General features: G+C 42.4%; 3 protein-coding genes across 3 annotated transcripts; 2 read left to right on the top strand and 1 right to left on the bottom strand.

Moving 5' to 3' along the window:
- Nucleotides 1–2,698: 2,698 nt before the first annotated feature.
- LOC115053097 (odorant receptor 131-2-like) lies at nt 2,699–3,625 on the bottom strand. The gene has a single exon (XM_029517661.1). It carries the CDS (start codon nt 3,623–3,625, stop codon nt 2,699–2,701), a length of 927 nt encoding a protein of 308 aa, XP_029373521.1.
- A 4,022-nt stretch (nt 3,626–7,647) lies between these two features.
- Nucleotides 7,648–8,574, top strand: LOC115053094 (odorant receptor 131-2-like). The gene has a single exon (XM_029517660.1). The coding sequence runs from the start codon at nt 7,648–7,650 to the stop codon at nt 8,572–8,574; it is 927 nt and encodes a 308-aa protein (XP_029373520.1).
- Nucleotides 8,575–15,983: 7,409 nt separating this feature from the next.
- LOC115053093 (odorant receptor 131-2-like) lies at nt 15,984–16,850 on the top strand. The gene has a single exon (XM_029517659.1). It carries the CDS (start codon nt 15,984–15,986, stop codon nt 16,848–16,850), a length of 867 nt encoding a protein of 288 aa, XP_029373519.1.
- Nucleotides 16,851–20,024: the final 3,174 nt, after the last annotated feature.

The raw sequence follows: 20,024 nt of genomic DNA, 5'->3' as shown, positions 1-20,024 counted from the left end.
CAGATAAATAAAAACAAAGGCCAGTTCACGCTCCACATAGTCCATCAGCCTCTGGAAGGTTTTTGCTGCCCCCTTCAAGCTAAGTCTCACAACGGGAAACGTGGTGCGAGCGCGTTGCAGGGAGGACCCAAACGCAGGAGCCGGAAAACCAGGTAGGTGATGATGAAAACACTTTAATAACGGACGGACAAGGCAGGAACAAAACTACAGGGCATGGGCAAAACAACAAGGCAGGGCATGGACAAGGCAAGGATGAAATGACAGGGCAAACGACAAAATGACAATGATCCGACAAGGACTAGGCTGAAAACTAGACTTAAATACACAGTGCTAAACAAGACACAGGTGATCCACATTAGGGCAGGGAAGGCAATCAACATGGGACACAACCAGGAAGTAACATAACGGGGAACACGAAGGAACCAGGACTACAAAATAAAACAGGAAATTACATGGACAGAACACTAAACACCAGAATTAACTCAAAACCTGACACTAAGAGGTATACGCATGAACTCAAAAAGCCCAAATGCAATCACCACGGTCTTGGGCACGTCCTCGGCATGCACGGGAACCTGTTCACCTGCGCACCAGGTCCATCTTCGAGAAAATAGTGGTACCCGCCAGGTGCGTGGAGAAGTCCCGTATGTGGGGGATGGGATAGTGATCATGGGAGTTAGCCAGAGCCGTGCACACCAGAGACAGGAGATGACACAGAAAAAGGGAACCACCTTTGTCCCATCATAGTAGTGACAGCATTTTGTGAATGAGATCCACAGTCGTGCCGTTGCCCAATCTGGGTAGGGAAAGGATCCTATCTACCCTCTCCGAGGCAGATAGGCTGTCCCTCCTGAAAAGAAGCTGTTTGAAGGTGACATATCTTCTGCTGCATGACCCGGCGTGTGGACTGCTGGTCCAGCGAAGCAGTGACCAAAAAGTACTTGTAGTCTTCCATGTTGACACCACGCAGGTGGAACAGCCAGTGGCAGTATCAATGAATGGGTCTATTTTCATACATACCGGCTTATAAGGTGCATGATAAAACATATTAAGTGAAACAACAGTCAGGTAAGTCGAACTTGCACTACATAATTAGTTATCTAACGTTGTCAACCCATATCCAACCAAGGACCACCGTTAACACAACGCCCCTGTGCCATCTGAGAATGCTCCCACAATCCATCAAGTGGAACGGCTTCGTCGCTTACCAAAGTCGCAATAAAACATTTTGACAGATTTTTGAGCGCAGTGTGCCACATAAAGTTGGTTCGAGGTCAGTAAGCACAGCAAGATTTCATACATAAGGCGCACTGCCTTAAATTTAAGGATTTAAGTGCATCTTATAGTGCGAAAAATATGGTAATTCCATACCATCCATGCCCTCTGAGGGAATCTTCTCAAAAACACGGCAAATAATTAAAGAGAAGGAACAGAATCGGCACTTGGCCTTTCTCAGTACCAGTCTTCTCTAAAGGCGAGCTGAAACTGTTACCTGGATGCTGCTTTTTCCTTTTTGTTTTCCATATTTTTATTTATGTTTTGTTATAACATTGGATACCTTTATACGCTTTTTTAATTGTGATTGTGTCATTGTTTTTATTTGTTCTTTTTGTGTTTATTGTTGTTTCACACTAAATAAATAAATAAATATACATTCAGAGATTGGACCTTTTGTCTAATTGAGACGGGACCACCATCTTGTCGAAGAATGGTCATTCACAGCTCTGCAAACAGGAAGAGCTTAGCCAAACACTTCTTGTAGACATCAGTAACCTGCTCTGATTCTCTGCTTCATTTGTATTTTATTAAAACATCAAAAAAAAGATGGGTGAGATCATTTATTTTTAAAGGTTCCAGGTGTTCCAAAGAAAGTACATTAAAAGGCCAAAGTCTTTAATATGCAGCTCCAAACTACAATTCAAAAACTATGACGGTATACAAACTATTAATGAGGGAAGCAAAACATGAGCTTAAACGATTAAATCATGAAGACTTTAGAAGATTTAATACAGATGAAACTACAGATTTAAATTTCCTCTCAGCCTTTGTGTCAGTGGTTCAGATTGAGGACAAAGGCAGGCTGAATTCTGTAACTGATGACACATCAGCTTTTACAGATTAAATAGGACCATCAGTATCTGATTTATCAAAACAAAACGTAAGACCATGAAGCAAAGACACGTTCTGCCTTAAACTTACAACAAAACAACAACGTACACAACAAAAAAAAACAACTGTTCTGCACTATTCATAAAAAAGTAATGAATAGTTGCTAATCATCTGATTCAATATCAATGCCAATTACTATTACAATAATGTGAACACACCCATAAAGCCCATTTCAATCCATGCAAGACGTGTTTATATCTACACACAGGAAGCCAATAACTGACTCAAATCCCAAAACCAATAACTCTGTGACTTCAATGACATCAATATAAAGATATTAACTGGAGAATTTGATCACGTGCTGCATTTCATACCCCAATCTATCACTATGCTGCTCTATGTACATAGATTTTACTGATGGCTGTGAAATAGCCCACTAAATGTTAACACATGAAATAGGACCTGATCTCTTAAAGTAAAAACAAGACTGTGGTTTTCAGGAAAAAGAGATAGAAGTTCACTGGCACGTTGTTCATGAGCATCATCCACGTCTGTTATAAATGCTGAAAGGAAGAGAAATTCTAACATATTAAATAATGTCTCTTTTACACAAGCCAAATGAGGCAAAGTATTTCAGAGAATTAAAAAAAAACTCATCTCTCAGGCCATAAATGAGAGGACTCATACATCTGGGTGCAAGATAACATAATATGTAGTTAAAATACCTGACATTGTCAAATAAATTAAAACTAATCTGGAACAAAGCAGCTTCAATGAAGGGAAACCACAGCTGGATAAGACAGAGCAGCAGCTGGAAACCATGAAGAGCCACTGTCCTGAGCCCTTTCCTTGATGACTGCTTATCCTCTCCTGATGCAGCTTTGGACACTTTCATTATTTTAACATAAGAAAAAACAAGTATGATGCACATGATCAAAAACTGTAATTGGTATATAGCTGACCTCAGATGTTGCTGCCATAAGTGAATCATAAATATTTCCACTGAACAGATGTGATATTGGGTGTAAAGTTTTAGGGATGCAGATCCAAAGAAAGTGGAGAAAATAAAAATAGAGGGCACAGAGCTGAGAGCATGAATGATGAGGATACAGTTAATAGTATTACGTGTGGAGCAGAGCTCTCCATGATGCAGCGGCATACAAACAGCCACATAACGCTCCAGAGTCACTGCTGTCAGAGTCACTGGTGTGACTGTAGTATACAGAAACACCACCATAGAGATAATGATGCACAGCCACATTTGAAAGGCAATACGAAAATGGTTGAGGATGAGAACGATATCAGACATGAATAACAACAAACTATCTGACAGTAATGTAACAGCAAATAGCATATAACGTGCGGTTGTGTAGAAACACTCTTTTTGAAAAAAGGTTACAATGAGCGACAAGTTGATGCTGAGAAAAATCATCACAAGGAGCTGCACAATAATGACCTTGTAATTTATGTGCCGCTGCAGCGATTCAAGAAGAACAAGAGAATTGTTGTCTGCCATAAGTGTGTTTTCTAAGCAAGCACGCAGAAGTTTGTGTCACCCCAAAAAGTCCCTTAAATTGTCATTAACAAAAACAAAAACTGGATTATTCACCCAAAGCTTTTATCCACTCCTCTCTGAAGTGATATTGTGGTACACTGAACACAGCAATTTCCAAAATCCTGTCTACTGCAACTGGGAGGAATGCTGCTCACTGAGCTCTGTGCAGCCTGAAGATGGAGGGCTACGCATGCTGACTTTAAAGACTGGGACAGTGAAAATTAACACCATGTCGCCCCCCATCAGCTGTGCCCTGCACACAAATGGAGTACTGCAGTGTCCTTGTTTTTGTTTAGAAATTCAAATGACAATTTCCTTTAAAATTACTAATATGTTGCTTTAACTGAGATTGCTGTATATAAACTACTAAACTGCCACCAAAGCCCTGAAAATATGGAAAGAAAGGGATAGAATCCTCAAAGTCCATAAAATCTAAATGCATAAATAATAAATGCTTTGGAATAGTTTTCAGTTGGCACTTGATAAAATGTTGATAGAATGGCAGTGCAGGAAGCAAAAGCATCTCTTAGGCATACAGAGATTGTGGGTAATGTACAGATAGGCCTGGGAGGCTTGGGGCTTGGCCCAGGCAAACCGGTGTGGAGTAGAGCAGATCCCAAAGAGAAGAGGAAGCTAATTGTAGAGCAGGTTCGTAGACAGGAGGAAATATTAAGGAGTGCGAGGGCAGTGGCTCAGGATAAGCAGGGACAGTGGTTGAACTGGGAAGGTGTAGAGAAGAAAAAGCTTAGTTGGAAAGAGCTGTGGAGTATGGAGGAAAGTACTGTTAGATTTTTGATAGGGGCAACATATGACGTATTGCCAACTCCCCAGAACCTAAAACTCTGGGTAAATGGAGACCCGTTATGTTCGTTGTGTTCAGGTGCTGCAGCTCTAAAACACATCTTGTCCGGTTGTAAGATTAGTCTCTCACAAGGCCGATATACGTGGCGACATAACCTGGTTTTAAAAAGCTTAGCTGCAGGCATTGAAGATATACGGAGGAAGGCAATTTTAGGAGGGTCTAAGACAAAGAGAGTTGCAATACATTTTGTTCAGGAAGGAGAGAAAGTTAATAAGATAATAAGGAAGCAAGGCAGCTTGGGGGATGCTAGTGACTGGGAGATGCAGTTAGATTTAGGAGGAAAGCTTGTTGTTCCCCAGGAAATAGCCTACACAAAGCTAAGGCCTGATTTAATTTTGTGGTCTAGGAGTAGAAAGAAAGTATATTTCATAGAGCTGACTGTAGGTAAGGATGCTGAGCAGCGAGGATGGAAGGTCAGGATTTGTCCAGTGGAAGTAGGATGTAGAGGGTTTGGGGCAAGATCTGCTGTTGCTTTGTTGAAGGAGTTAGGAGGAAGCGGACTGAGGGTGAGGAAAATAGTGAAGGAAATGACAGATGAGGCAGTAAGATCCAGTCAGTGGATTTGGGTTAGAAGAAGTAATAGTAGCTGGGGGCCCAGCAGACCGAGCTCTTCAGATAGACAGACTCTAGGGAGAAGCAGAGGAAGAAATCCAGGAAGAGGAAGTGTATTTAAGTGGAGGGTGTGGCCTGTTTGAGCCTCTTTGACACCGTGCAGTTAGTCCAGGTGAGTTGGCCTGGGTTGGTGTGTTAGTTTTGTTTGAGTATAGGACTGTTCAGGTGAGTTTAGTTGCTGAATCTGCTAGTGTAGCTTGTATTGCCTCCACCTCCTGCACCCTCTACCCGAACCAGGGTCTGTATCCCATCCGTACTTTTCTCTCCACCTCTTCTATTTCTCCCCCCTACCCGAACCAGGGTCTGTATCCCATCCGTACTTTTCTCTCCACCTCTTCTATTTCTCCCCCCTACCCGAACCAGGGTCTGTACCCCCACCCCGCTTTCACTGGTGCAGTTGGTGAGAGGTTAGAGTAGTTGATAGTCGTGCTGTTGGAGATAGTTGTCTTTGTGTGAGGAGTGGTGATGGCTGGCATTTGGGGGTGACTCTGGGACGCCAGTGTTCACGGTCCAGCCTCCTGGAGGTGTTGTGGGCCTAACTAGACGAAACAACGATGAAAGGAGGTTCCCACCTGATGACCCCAAAGACATGATAGTTCACCACTCACTGGCCTAGTTGGATATTATCTGTAGGGAACATAGAGCAGGGTGAAAGTTTGTCTGGTCCATTTTTTTGTCACACAAGTTTCTTGTGTTTTCTCTAAATAAAATGGTGACATATTAAAGTCATCTGTGTTCTGATAAATCATAAAGAGCTCTGATAAACATTTCAACTTTCTCCCCGGGCCGCTGTACTCTCTGGTGGAAACAGGCGCGCTCGTGGATTACATTCCGTTTGGGGAAAAAGTACTCGTCTTTTCCTACCAAACATCTTTTGATCATCCCCAGCTAACACGAATGACTTGAAAATGTTTTCAGCCTTCGGGCCCGTAGCATATATCAGGGAACTGACCTGAACTTCTCCATCCTCTCTGCTTAGTTCTGTCACCAAACAAAAGCGTTGGAAACGCTGCTTCCAGTCTCCCAATTTATTTGGACGATCAAACGCAAAACTATCCAGAGGATTAAACTTTGCCATCTTTCTGAAGCGCTGCGTCTGTCAAGTGAATCTGACACCATGTAAAGTGATTCAATGTCCACACAAAGGTTATTATCCAATACTAGAACTTTACTGTGTAACTTGGAGCTGGGTAATAATGCCCGTGTGGTCACCACGTGTGACTCACCTGGAACACCTGCTTTATGGCATTGTCGTCAACTCTGTATTAAAGGCACACACACATATACAGCATATACAACACCAATGACGGGCAAGCTGGACAGTAACGGGCTGGAAGATTACTAAAAGATATTTTGCCAAATGTTCATGTTAAAATGTTGTGATCTTACCCAACTGAAATTCAAAACTATAAATGGAAGCCAAGATAAATTTTATGTTTCATATTTATGACAGCTGAACTATATTTGGCTGATTTTGAATTGAGTTCATGAGTAACATAAATATAATGTTGCCTCACAGAGACACATACACATGGAGACTGGATCAACTTCTGATATCTTTACAACATACATTCTTTACAACTCTCTCCTTTTAAAAAGACAAGAAAATGTGAAAAAAAGTGTATTTCAAACCAAGTCTAAATTAGTCCATCCACCCATCCATCCATCTTCTATCGCTTTTCTGTTTCCGGGCTGCTGGAGCCAATCCCAGCTCACATCGTGCCAGGGGCGGGGTCACCCTGGACAGGTCGCCAGTCCATCACAGGCCCAACACACAAAGACAAAAAGAGATGAACAACCACCCATGCTCAAACTCACACCTACGGCAAATTCAGAGTCACCAGTTAACCGAAACATGATATCTTTGGACAGTGGGAGGAAACCCACGCAGACACGGGGAGAACATGCAAACTCCACACAGAAAGGCCCCAGGCCGGGAACTGAACCCACAACCTTCTTATTGTGGGGCGACAGCACTAACCAAGTCTAAATTAGTGAATACACAAATTCAATCCCACTCAAAGAGACACAGATCATTAAAGGAAGCTTGTCAGCAGGTGTTTAAACTAAACCTAAGGCATGCTGAGGCCAATAACCTCAGATGAAAACTTTGGCAACATTCTTTGGTAACTTCAGAATAACTGTCAAATTTAAGTGACCATTTTCTTTGGTATTTTCTTTGGTATCTGCAGTGCTCAGTGTTTCTGTCCAACCACAGACAGCCAATCAGAGACGGACGGCTGTAAGAGTCAATGACGACATTGGTGAGGGAGATTTCATTTGGTGTTATTTTTGGATAGTCTAATCTTTAAAGTCCTCATCATGCACGGTGCTGTCTCACTGAGCTGCACAGAGCTCAGCAGTCATTACTGCTTTCTGTCACATTGGGATTCATGAAAACACTATTTAATCCACCATTGTCTTATTGCAATCTCTTTTTGATATTGACTCTTTATTGGACTTTTTGTTGTGTCTAAAACTCATCTTTCTTTGCTTAGAAAACACATTTATGGCTGGTAACACTTCACTGGTGGATTTTGAGCTTGTTCAGCAGAGCAACGAGCAGATTTTCACTGTTCAGGTCTTGGTAATGATTTTTCTCTGCATCAACTTGTTGCTCATCACAACCTTTTTTCAAAAACAGTGTTTCTATGCAACCACACGTTACATCTTATTTGCTGTTTCTTTACTGTCGGATAGTTTGTTATTATTCTTATCTGATATCCTCCTTCTGCTGGCCAATTATAATGTTGTGATTCAGGTTTGGTTGTGTGTCATTATCTGTGTTGTCACACTTGTGTATACTACTGTTACACCAGTGACTCTGACAGCAATGACTCTGGAGCGTTATGTGGCTGTTTGTATGCCGCTGCATCACGGAGAGCTCTGCTCCACACGTAATAATGTAAATATTGTCCTCTTCATTCATGCTCTCAGCTCTGTGCCCTGCATTGTTATTCTCTCCACCATCTTTGGATCTGCATCCCTAAAATTTTACACCCAATTTCAGTTATGTGCAGTGGAGTTTCTTTTCATTTACTTATGGCAACAGCATCTCAGGTCAGCTATAAGTCAGTTTTACTTCTTGATCATGCTAATAACTGTTGTGATTTCCTATGTTAAAATAATGAAAGTGGCCAAAGCTGCATCAGGAGAGGATAAGCAGTCATCAAGGAAAGGGCTCAGGACAGTGGCTCTTCATGGTTTCCAGCTGCTGCTCTGTCTTATCCAGCTGTGGTGTTCGTTCATAGAAGCTGCATTGCTTCAGATTGATGTTGTTGTGTTTTATCATGTGAGATATTTCAACTATATATTATTTTATCTTGTACCAAAATTCTTGAGTCCTCTCATTTATGGCCTCAGAGATGAAGTTTTCTTTCATGCACTGAAAAAATATGTCTCCTTTGGGTTGTATAAAGGAAATAACATTGGATAAATCACAGTTGGTAGCTGTGTCTGCTATTTAACTAAATTATAGTCATAGTCTGTGTTTAAGTGTTCATCAACTTTGGATTTGGAACTGGACTTAATGGGCTGCTGCTTACAGAAAAGGGTGTTTTGTTTTTTTTTGTTTTTTTTTAAACAAAACTACATATCAGTGATGATGGGCCACTCTGTGGCTTCAGTAAGTGTCCCTGTGTTCAGGTTGTTGAGGCTGAGTTGCTTTTCTTCTTGTCAGAACTAGATCATTTTAACTCATGTCACTCAGAAACACTTAAAATATTGATTCTTGTTTGTGAACTCTGTGAGTAATGCAGCAAAATGTCCTGAAGCTGGAATCAAATGAAAATGGAACAAATTGGGTTTTTTGGTGTTGGTGCTTTTTATTCATAAAATGTAAAAGAGTTAATAGTTCAATGCATTTTATGTCCCAAACTGTCAACATTAATATAATTACATAATAAGTAATTTATTTGCATGTTGTTAAGAATAAATAACGATATCAAATGAAATCTATTTTTTGCAAACAGGATGGTTTGTAAGCTGCATATGTGAACATTATCTCACTGAAAACGGAGGACTTGGCCACTCATTACAATAGTAAATCTGCTTTAATTGGCTTTTTGCAACACTTGTAAAAATAAATCCACACACTTTCAGTTCTTTTAATTTTTCTGTAATAACACAGATCAGAGCAGTTCACTGGTTGCTTGATGACGTAGACCATGTATTTATCCAAAAATATGAATTTGTTCATGAAGTGAACACTGGAAATAAGTGATGTCGGTACAAGCAGGGGGCAGCACGGCAGCATAGTGTTTAGCGTTGTTGCCCCACAATAAGAAGGTTTGGTTCCCGGCCTGGGGCCTTTCTGTGCTGAGTTTGCATGCTCTCCCTGTGCTTGGGTGGGTTTCCTCCCACCGTCCAAAGACATCATGTTTGGGTTAAATGCTGACTGTAAATTGCCCGTAGGTCTGAGTGTGAGCGGTTGTTGTTGTGTCTCTGTATGTTGGCCTTGCGATGGACTGGCGACCTGTCCACAGTGTACTCTGCCCTCACCCAATGTGAGCGGTAGAAGATGAGTGAGTGAGTTAGTGTACAAGCAGCAGTTGGAACTGAAACAAGCCTCATCATCTGGGGCAGTAAGAGAGTTTAGAGATTGGAAGATAGACAGAGTTAGCAGTCTGAAACAGGCTGGTGGCTCAGGAAATGGGAGACTACGTGGTGACGAGCAGACTTGGAGCTTACTAGCCAGCAGGCCAATGACGGGCAAGCTGGACAGTAACGGGCTGGAAGATTACTAAAAGATATTTTGCCAAATGTTCACGTTAAAATGTTGTGATCTTAACCAACCGAAATTCAAAACTGTAAATGGAAGCCAAGATAAACTTTTTGTTTCATATTTATGACAGCTGAACTGCATATTCATTAGATAAATAAGATGTGCAATACCCATTACTTTTTTGTGCAATACAATTATTTTTACCGTGACATGCAATAAGAGCTAGCAGGCTCTTCTCCCCATTGCTTATAACTTGTGTTTGTATTTATATTTATGTTTTTAAATTCCTTTTTTTTACTTTTCACGTTTATCCCTTTTAGATCTTTATCTATTGATATTACTTCCTCTGCACTGAAAGTTGACACCTTAATTTCGTTGTGCAATGTCACGTTGACACATTGACAAAGTTTTCTGAATCTGATTCTGATATTTGGTTGGTTTTTGAATTGAGTTAATAAGTAACAGAAATCCAATGTTGCCACACACAGACACATGGAGACTGGATCAACAATTAGCGTCCGTACCCAGGGTAATTCAAAGTGCTTGACAGATGGAGAAAAAATTACAAGAAGGCAGATAGAATCATTACATAAATCATTCAAGAAAAAAATCATTCAATGCATTAAAAGCTAATCTGAAATCATCTTCTGAAAGACTGTTCCAGATTTTAGCAGCATAAAACTGGAACGCAGCCTCACCATGTTTAGTCCTGACCCTGGGCACCACCAGGGTTAGGGTTAGGGTTAGGGTTACACTTGTACACAAGCAGAGCTGTTTTAAAGTCTATTCTCTGAGCGTCAGGAGGCCAGCGCAGAGACCTGAGCACTGGACTAATGTGGTTGTATTTCCTGATTCTAGTCAGGACTCGAGCAGCAGCATTCTGGATGTACTGCAGCTGTCTTACAGCTTGTTTAGAGAGTCCAGTGAGCAGACCGTTACAGTAGTCTAACCTGCTGGATGGATTATTCTCTCCAAATCTGGTTTAGACACTATTCCTTTGATTCTGCCAGTGTTTTTCAGATGATAAAAAGCTGCTGATGTCATTGATTTAATGTGGCTGTTAAAGTTCAGGTCTGAGTCTAAAATTATCCCTAGATTTTTAACCTAACGTAGATCTGAGTGTCATCTGCATAGTTGTGGTAGGACACATTATAACTGCATATTAGCTGGCCTAATGGAAGCATGTACAGATTAAACAATAGGGGTCCCAGAATTGACCCCTGGGGAACCCAACAGGTCATAGCCATTTGGTCTGAGACACATGTGCCAGTTTTAACCAAGTACGTCTGTCACAGTCTGCTGCTGTCTCTCACCCTGGACTCAGTACCTTTCCACTACTCACACCACACCTGCTCTCACTCAGCCATCAGCACACCTGCAGCACATCACCCACAATCAACCCAGGTATATATTCACTAGCTCCACACTCACTCCACACTCCCTCCTTGCCAGATTGTTCTTTGTGCCATGCGAGACTCTCCAGCGATTACATGTCAGATCTCCCAACCCTGCCTACCTGTTCCCGGACCTGCTCTCCACGTCTGCTCCCCGTTGTACCTGCCTGCCTTTCGTCTCCGACCAAGAGTTCTGCCTCAGTGTCCTGGGCTTCTGTCTGCCCTCCTGGTTCTGACCTGTCCGCCTGTCCTCGGCTCATCCTCTGCCTGCTCCCTGTCAGTACCTCCACCTTCTCGCACTGCTCTCCCGGCTTCGACCACTCCTCCTGTCTCTGACCGCTCCTCTGCTCTCTCCTTGTCGGCACTTCAGAACCAGGTATTGACTCTACAGATCCTGCTCTTTACCTGTCCCTGGCAATTAAAGTCATTGCCGACTGTGTTCTGCTTTTGGGTCCTAACCACCCAGTGTCATAAAAATTCTGGCCAGACATGGACCCAGCAGACACCTCCTCTCCAACCTCTTGCCTAGCTCGAGTTGAGGACATGCTCCAGCGGCACAAGGCACAGCTTCAGGGCTGGAGCAGGCGCTAACCTTGCTAGCCGTCCAGGTTCAACAGATGGCTACCGTCATGACTCAACAATCTGCAGCCGATGCAGCCCTGACCCCTCTGACACGACTCTGACTCCGGCTCCTGTGCTACCGCCGGGCATCACCTGATTGATGAGGAACTCGCCCATCAGCAGCATCAATCAGGTTCTCCTGTCTCGTCCAGTGCCAGGCAGTACACCTCCTGGGGACTGTCACTCATCAGACAAAAGCTATTCCCATGCTCCTGTCCGGCAACCACCAAGAGACAGTCTGTTTCCACGTCCTAAAATCTAGACTGGTCTACGGGGTCCAACCTACTGCCCCTACACCCACATCAGCACCTGTTTGACCTCTGACCTTTTCAAGGTACCTGCAGACGACCATGAGTTTTCAAGAGGTGTTCAGCAAGGCGAGGGCCACCTCCTTGCCCCCGCATCAGCCGTATGACAGCACCATCGAACTTCTTCCCGGTACCACACTGCCAAGGGCCGGCTCTCCTCCCTGTCTGCCGCTGAAAGAGAGGCCATGGAGACATACATTGGCGAAGCCCTGCCTGCTGGGATCATCCATCCGTCCTCATCACTTACTGGTGCAGGGTTGTTCTTCGTCAGCAAGAGGGACGGCTCCTTGAGGCCCTGCATCGACTTTGTCACCGGGCTACAACGGTCTGGAGATCACACCACCATCCTGACTGTGGTAGAACGATTCAGCAAGATTTCTCACTTCATTCCCCTCCCCAAACTGGTCAACATGTGTGCTGACTACATGGCCTCCCTACTGACAGGGTGTCAGACGGAGGGCCCCAGTTCACCTCACTGTTCTGGAGGGAGTTCTGTCGCCTCATTGGAGCATCCGCCAGTCCGTCTTCTGGGTTTCATTGTTTCCATTATTTCCGACCCAGGAAAAAGAGACTTTCTGTCTATCCGTGGAGGCATTCATCCGCCGCTGTTGCCAAAACTGGGGCCAGGCCAGGTCCTCACTCCTTTAGGCAGCAGAACGGTATTCAACAGCTACCAATCGCTGTCGCTCCCAGACCCCCCCTCCTTACCAGGTGGGACAAAAGGTATGGCTGTCCACCCGAACCTACCACTGGGGGTGGAGTCGAAGAAACTGGCTCCTAAGTTCACCGTTCATCTCTGGTGTTGAATGCAGCACTAACATATAACAGGAGAAGTATGAAGGCTGGTGCATTATCTGAAGCCATTAGAATATCATTGGAGACTTGAACCAGCGCTGTTTCTGTGCTGTTATGGGCTCTAAATCCTGACTGACTCTTCAAGCAAGCCGTTCCTATGCAGATGGTCATGTAAGTGGTTTGCTACCACTTTCTCCATGATTTTATAGATGGACAGAAGGTTCAATATTGATCTGTAGATGGCCAAAACATCTGGAACAATATTTGGCTTTTTCGTTTGAAGTTTCATGACTGCGGTCTTAAGAGTCTGAGGTACATAACCCAAAGATAAGGTAAAATTAATCAGGTCTAGGATGAATGACTGAAAGAATGATTCCAGATGTACAACAGGCATTGCAGGTGATTCAGGAGTTGCTGTATTCAGTAGAAGATTATTGTCTAATGGAGGTAAGAGCTGATGAATTCTTTCTCTGATTGTTACAGTTTTATCTGTAAAGTCCATAAAGTCATCGCTGCTCAAAGCTCAGGGGATCACTGGTTCAACTGAGCTATGACTCTGTGTCAGCCTGGCTACAGTGCTGAAGAGAAACCTGTTTTGTTTTGTTTTGTTTTTGTTTTGTTTTGTTTTGTTTTCTTCTATTAGTGCTGAGTAATATGAACTTCTAGCACTGTGGAGAGCTTATTTATATGTTTTTAAGCTTTCTTTTCAGGCTCTGTGAGACTCTTCTGAGTTACTGGAACACCAAATTCTTTCTAATTTCCTTGATGTCTGCTTTAAGGTAGGAATGTGAGAATTGTACCAGGGAGCCAGCCTCCTCTGTTTTATGACTTTCTTTTTGAGAGGGGCAGCATCATCAAGATTTAAACACAGTGTGGCCTTAGTTCGAATCACAAGGTTTCAACCTGTGTATGGGAGAAAACCTCATTTGAATTTAGATATGGCATTGCTGCAAATGATGACCGAACGTTATCTTTAAATTTAGCCACAGCATCTTCAGATAAACATCTTCTAAAGCCGAATTTATTCCTCAATCCTGTGCAGTCAATCAAAGTAAACTCAAACGTAATGAGCTAGTGGTTAGTCAAAAGAGAGTTTTGAGGAAAGAGTGTGAACTTGCCAATTTCAAGGCCATATGTTAGAACAAGATAAAGGATATGATTGAAGCAGTGAGTGGGTTCATTCACATGCTGGGAAAAGCCAATTGAGGCTACTAAGAAAAGAAACCCAGAACTAAGGCTGTCGCTTTCTACGTCTGCGTGAATATTGAAATCTCCCAGTATAATGATTTTATCTCTACTGAGTAGACAGTCAAACTCACTCCACACTGCACTGTCGTCATCAGCATTTATTGTTGCGCCCTGTCTCTGGCCACGTGTTGTTTGTGACTCATATTATCTGGTCACCACATCAGGGATCTCTGCTTGATAATGGGGAGGGTCCAAGCCCCTCTACAAGCAGATTAATGACTACATCCAAGACCTGCCTCCCAAAGCATCTAGCAGTGCAGTCACAGGTACCACAACTGTGGCCATAGCAACTGAGCAGGCCATGAAAAGGCTTCAACTCCTTCTTCATCTCTACGACAGGATATTCTTCTATGGCCTGTAGTTTTCCATCAACTGGACACCACCACTCATTAACAGCTCCACTGCACATAACTGACGTAACATGTTTTTGTGTAGAAACACTCTTTTTGAAAAAGGTTCATGATGAGCAACAAGTTGGCACAGTGAAAAATCACCACCAGGTCTTGTTAACACTATCTCATTAATTCTTTGAGGTAATCTCTTTAAATTGAACAAAAACATAGATTATTACTCAAAAATTAAGTGATTTTTATTTGAACTGATTATACTCTCGCAGTCACAGGTCAGGGTCACCGTTAACTCACAAAAACCTGGGATGAATAACAACCTAAACTCAGGAGGTCACGGCAGCGTTGTTTCCAACTGTTGTACGTGCAGTCTATAAAGTCATCATCATGCACGGCCCTGGTTTAGAGCTCAGCTGACAACTTTAGTCGCTGGAGTGGAGAAACAGGATTTGGGAAAATTAACAATCCAACTTCATATCACTTTAAAGGGTACTTAAAGTTGGACAGTAATCAAATTGTGTAAAGAACACATTTTTACAGTTTACAGGACTTGTTGCAGTGACTGAAGCTCCCATTTCTTAGAAAATACAAAGATGGCAGATAATTTTTTCTTCACCATAACCTTTTTTTACTAAAGAGTGCTTCTACACAACTACATGCTATATTTAATTTGCTCTTACATTCATATCAGATAGTTTCTTACTATTCATGTCTGATATTCTTGTCATCTTTACCCAGTTTTATATTACAATTGAGGAGCCAATCCAAACTCACACTGGGTGAGGGCGGAGTACACCCTGGACAGGTCACCAGTCTATCTCGGTTCATAACATATATGCATGTATATGTTTGTCACTTGTTCTTTCAGCGTTTCCCTATTTGGGGTCGCCACAAAAAGTCAGCTCAGTGTCTTTCATGACTGATGGCCTCAGTTTTTAAGTCCCATTCCCAGTCCCATTAATAACAATAATAATAGTTTTATTTACATTTTAAATAAAATGAGCCGGAACATCGGCTCACTTTAAAGTTTGCAGTAATTTGTCCATCAAACTGTAAACAGCCAATCAACACGCAGGATCTAAGAGACGATGACAATACTGGTGGGTGAACTTTCATTTTAAGTTATTTTTGGATGCTCTAGACTTTAAAGCCTCGTGCACAGCCCTCTCTCAGAAGGATGGACACACATCAGAAGACAACAGCTCTGCCTGAGACTGCATGTAGGATTTGATAAACTGATGAAATTGAACTTTTTACATTTTTTACAAGGAATCGATTGAAGGAATACTGACTCTTTAAAGGACATTTTGTTGTGGCTAAAACTCTACGTTTGCTTAGAAAACACTCTTATGGCTGATAACAATTCACTGGTTGGTAATGAACCCATGCATGTATCGATGAAGGATAATATGATTACTGTCCAGCTCCTGGTTATAATATTTCTGTTCATCAACTTGTTGCTCATCATAACCTTTTTTCAAAAAGAGTGTTTCTACACAACAACACGCTACATCTTATTTGCTGTTACATTACTATCTGATAGTTTGGTGTTATTCCTTTCTGATGTCCTTGGTATTTTGGCCCAGTTTAATATCCCCATTCATGTTTGGTTGTGTGTCATTATCTGTGTTGTGGTAATTGTGTATATTACTGTTACACCAGTGACTCTGACAGCAATGACTCTGGAGCGTTATGTGGCTGTTTGTATGCCGCTGCATCATGGAGAGCTCTGCTCCACACGTAATACTATTAACTGTATCCTCATCATTCATGCTCTCAGCTCTGTGCCCTCTATTTTTATTTTCTCCACCTTCTTTGGATCTGCATCCCCAAAGTTTTACACCAAATATCAGTTATGTTCTGTGGAAATATTTATGATTAATTTATGGCAGCACCATCTGAAGGCAGCTATATATCAATTACAGTTTTTGATCATGTGCGTCATGCTTGTTTTTTCCTATGTTAAAATAATGAAAGTGGCCAAAGCTGCATCAGGAGAGGATAAGCAGTCATCAAGGAAAGGGCTCAGGACAGTGGCTCTTCATGGTTTCCAGCTGCTGCTCTGTCTCATCCAGCTGTGGTGTCCCTTCATTGAATCTGCATTGTTTCATATTGATTTTGTTGTATTTCATTATGTCAGATACTTCAACTATATAGTATTTTATCTTACACCAAGATGTCTGAGCCCTCTCATTTATGGCCTCAGAGATGAGATTTTCTTTCATGCACTGAAAAGTTATCTCTCCTTTGGGTTGTATAAAGGAAATCTGAATTGATAAATCAAAGTCAGTGTGTGTGTCCGAGTCAGAGCATGTCGATCTGATCTTAATGAGCTGGTCCTCAAAAACAATGAGCCAGTGGGCCTCTAGGTTTTCTTTAACAAAACCACAGTATCAGTCGAAATGGATGAGTACCTGCATTTTAACATTTATCTTACTTTGGGCCTCTCTTCTTTGATGTGACAGACTTCTTGTGCATCACAGTCAGGTGAAAAAAAATTCCTCTGAAGATATTGGCAAGCAGTTGTTGGAGTAAACAATGACTTCTTACAGCTATGGTGTGATATTTGGTGATCAAATGGTGCGAGGAAAAAAAATGAATGACTTATTGTGATGATGTTCATGATATATGTTGTCAAAATGAAAGAATGAAATAATAAGAGAGAGAATTCCACTGAAAGTCACTGACTAGTTGGTTCAGGGATGTCTTATGTTGTTAGCCAACAAAACAGTGACTCAGTAATACTTGTTTGGGTTCCTACTGTCGACATTTGATCTCAGGACAGCATCCAAAAAATAAATCTGGAAAAACACTTTTGGTGAAAACTGGTGAAAATGTTTTCGCGCAAAATTTGTGTTCTAGTTTGTTTCTGATTCAGGGAATTTTTGTCCCTGGTTTCCCTTACTGCTCACATATTTTCTTGACTAATCAATCTTCAATAAATGCTTTCATTAAAATCATCTGTGCCTCTTCATACACATTCTTCCATCAGCTCACAAGATTCCATCATGTTATTTACACAAAAGAAAACATACCTATTAACATATGAACTAAGAGAAAAAACTATCCAAACAAACAAACAACAAAAACATGAGGATCAGTGTGGCCAGCCAGTGATGGAGAGAGTGAGAGAGACAAGAGATCAGGGACTCTCGGGATGAACGTGCTAACTTTGTTAGCTTTCTGTTTCTATAATCAGTCATAAAAACCCTAAAAACAATTATTGATCATCCAATTCGTTTCTTACCTCTTGGTTACCTTGTTAGGCTTCCTTGTCCATGAAAATATTGGTTTTAAAGGTCTTTCTTTTTACATAAATATCATTTTCAATATAAAGAAATGTCAAATGAACCTCAGGAGAATCATATAAATAAATAAAGGGCTGATATGTTGCCTGGCTATTACTAAGGAGTATTAGAATACAGCTCTTAAATGTTCAAAAAAACTTTATGTTTGAAATATTATTATCATAGGTTGAGCCAGAAACTTGGTTGAAACAAGTATCCAGTACAGATATAGCAATTTTGACAAGTACAAGTACCATATGAGTAATACGAGTCAATATCCTGCTCGGGCTGAAGGAAAATCCTCCTCAGGGCGTCCTGTGATAGGACAGAGCGCAACGCGTCATTCTCCGAAATCCACGTCCACCGGAGGAGAAAACAATTGGTACAATTTAAATTACACTGAGAGATACGGTTGCGTCGGTAGCAGCCTCCTGAATCGATACGAATCAGCCATGAATCCATAGATGAATCGATTGTAGAGTCGTTGCAATCGGGCTTTACAATTTGTGTCTCTAAAACAACACGAGAACCGTGGCTGCCTGCAAAAATCACTCTTGCTCATGCTCCGTAGCTGGCATTACCATGATGGAAAACAGACAACGGTAACGTTAACAAATGCTGCTAACAGTTTTCCATTTGTCACATGTTTACATTGAAATGTTGCACCTTTGTGACCTACCTCAAGAGTTCAAAACACCATGCTCAGACTGAAATGTGGCACTGTTATCATTTTTGCCTACCTCCAACAAAATGATGTCCATTCAGAAAATGTCTTTTTGGTCCATGTCTAAAAATAAATATATTGACATGATGTTGTTCTTTTTTGAATTTTATTTTTGCCAGTGCTATTCTATGATGTCTACATCTACATCAACCAATGTTAACAGTAGAATGGAATTGGAACGACTCGTTCTGTATTGAAAATATTGTGGCAGGAGGAGGAAAAACCAGGAGACGAAGGCGAGTTTTAACTTTTTGAATTCTCAACCAAAAACCAACCGAAACAGGAACAACTTTACTCTTGAGCCCCTGGTGTCCATGACACAGTCCTCTACCCTGAATACCCAGAGGGGACTCTTGGAAAAAGAAATCAGTCTCTCACTCAGGGCTTGAGCAACTTGCCATTAGGGCTGCACCTTGTCCCAGCCAAAACTGCAGGAGAAAAACAGTTCAATTCTGGCTGAGAAGCAGAATGCTGAACCTGTGAAGGTACTGCTGGGGGCCTGGAAGGAGGGCGACCCCGACGGGGAACCTGGGCCGGAAACACAACTTTGTCTGCCACTAAGTGCGCTGGTTTAAGGCTATCAAGTGTAACAAACTCACACCTATACCCACCCATGTTCAGCACAAAACTCTTAGAACCCGTCTCAAGAACCCAAAAAGGGCCATCTTAAGGGGGTTAGAATCATGTCTTCCAAAAACAAACCAAGCCGACATGAGCTCTGCAGGCACAAACAAACGCAGAAAACAGTGGTGAATGGGGCCAAGTACACGACTGCTGTCTGACTAAAATAGGATAAATGGCTGGACGAGGCCGAGGAACAGAGCCCCCAGGTGAAAATTCCCCAGGGATGAGGAGTGGCTGGCCAAGAACCAGCTCAGCAGGCGAAGCATCAAGGTCCTCCTTGGGTGCCGAATGCAACCTGAGCATAACCCAAGGTAAACGGTCCACCCAGTTACCATCTGAGAGTAGCGCAGTGCACCTGCACACCCAATGATTGCACAAGTGCTGACCAGAGCTCTGACATGAACTGGGGGCTCCTGTCCAAGGTGACATCTGACAGAGTACCAAAACAGGCTACTCAGGAGGACAGACACGCACATGCGATGTCCAAGGATGTCGTGGAGGACAGAGGGACAACCTCCGGCCACCTGGTGGTCTGATCCACCATTGTGAGAATGTGCGTAGAGACTTGCGAAGGCGATCCACATGCACGTGGTCGAAGTGTCTAACCGGGATGGGAAACAGTTCGAGGGCAACTCAGTGTGTTGGTGGACCTTAGCATGCTGGAACACCACACATACAGCCGTCCATGCCTCCATCTTTACAGAGGCCAGGCCAGATGAACTTGGAACTGACCAACTTCACTGATGCCCGAACTCCAGGGTGTGAGAGAGAGTGCATCGACTCGAAAACTCAACGGCGCCAGGCCACCAGAATGG

Source organism: Echeneis naucrates, chromosome 13, assembly GCF_900963305.1.
Source record: "Echeneis naucrates chromosome 13, fEcheNa1.1, whole genome shotgun sequence".
In the NCBI taxonomy this organism is placed as follows: domain Eukaryota; kingdom Metazoa; phylum Chordata; class Actinopteri; order Carangiformes; family Echeneidae; genus Echeneis; species Echeneis naucrates.
Note: the sequence above shows the minus strand (reverse complement) of the source record. Positions and strands in the feature narration are given on the sequence as shown.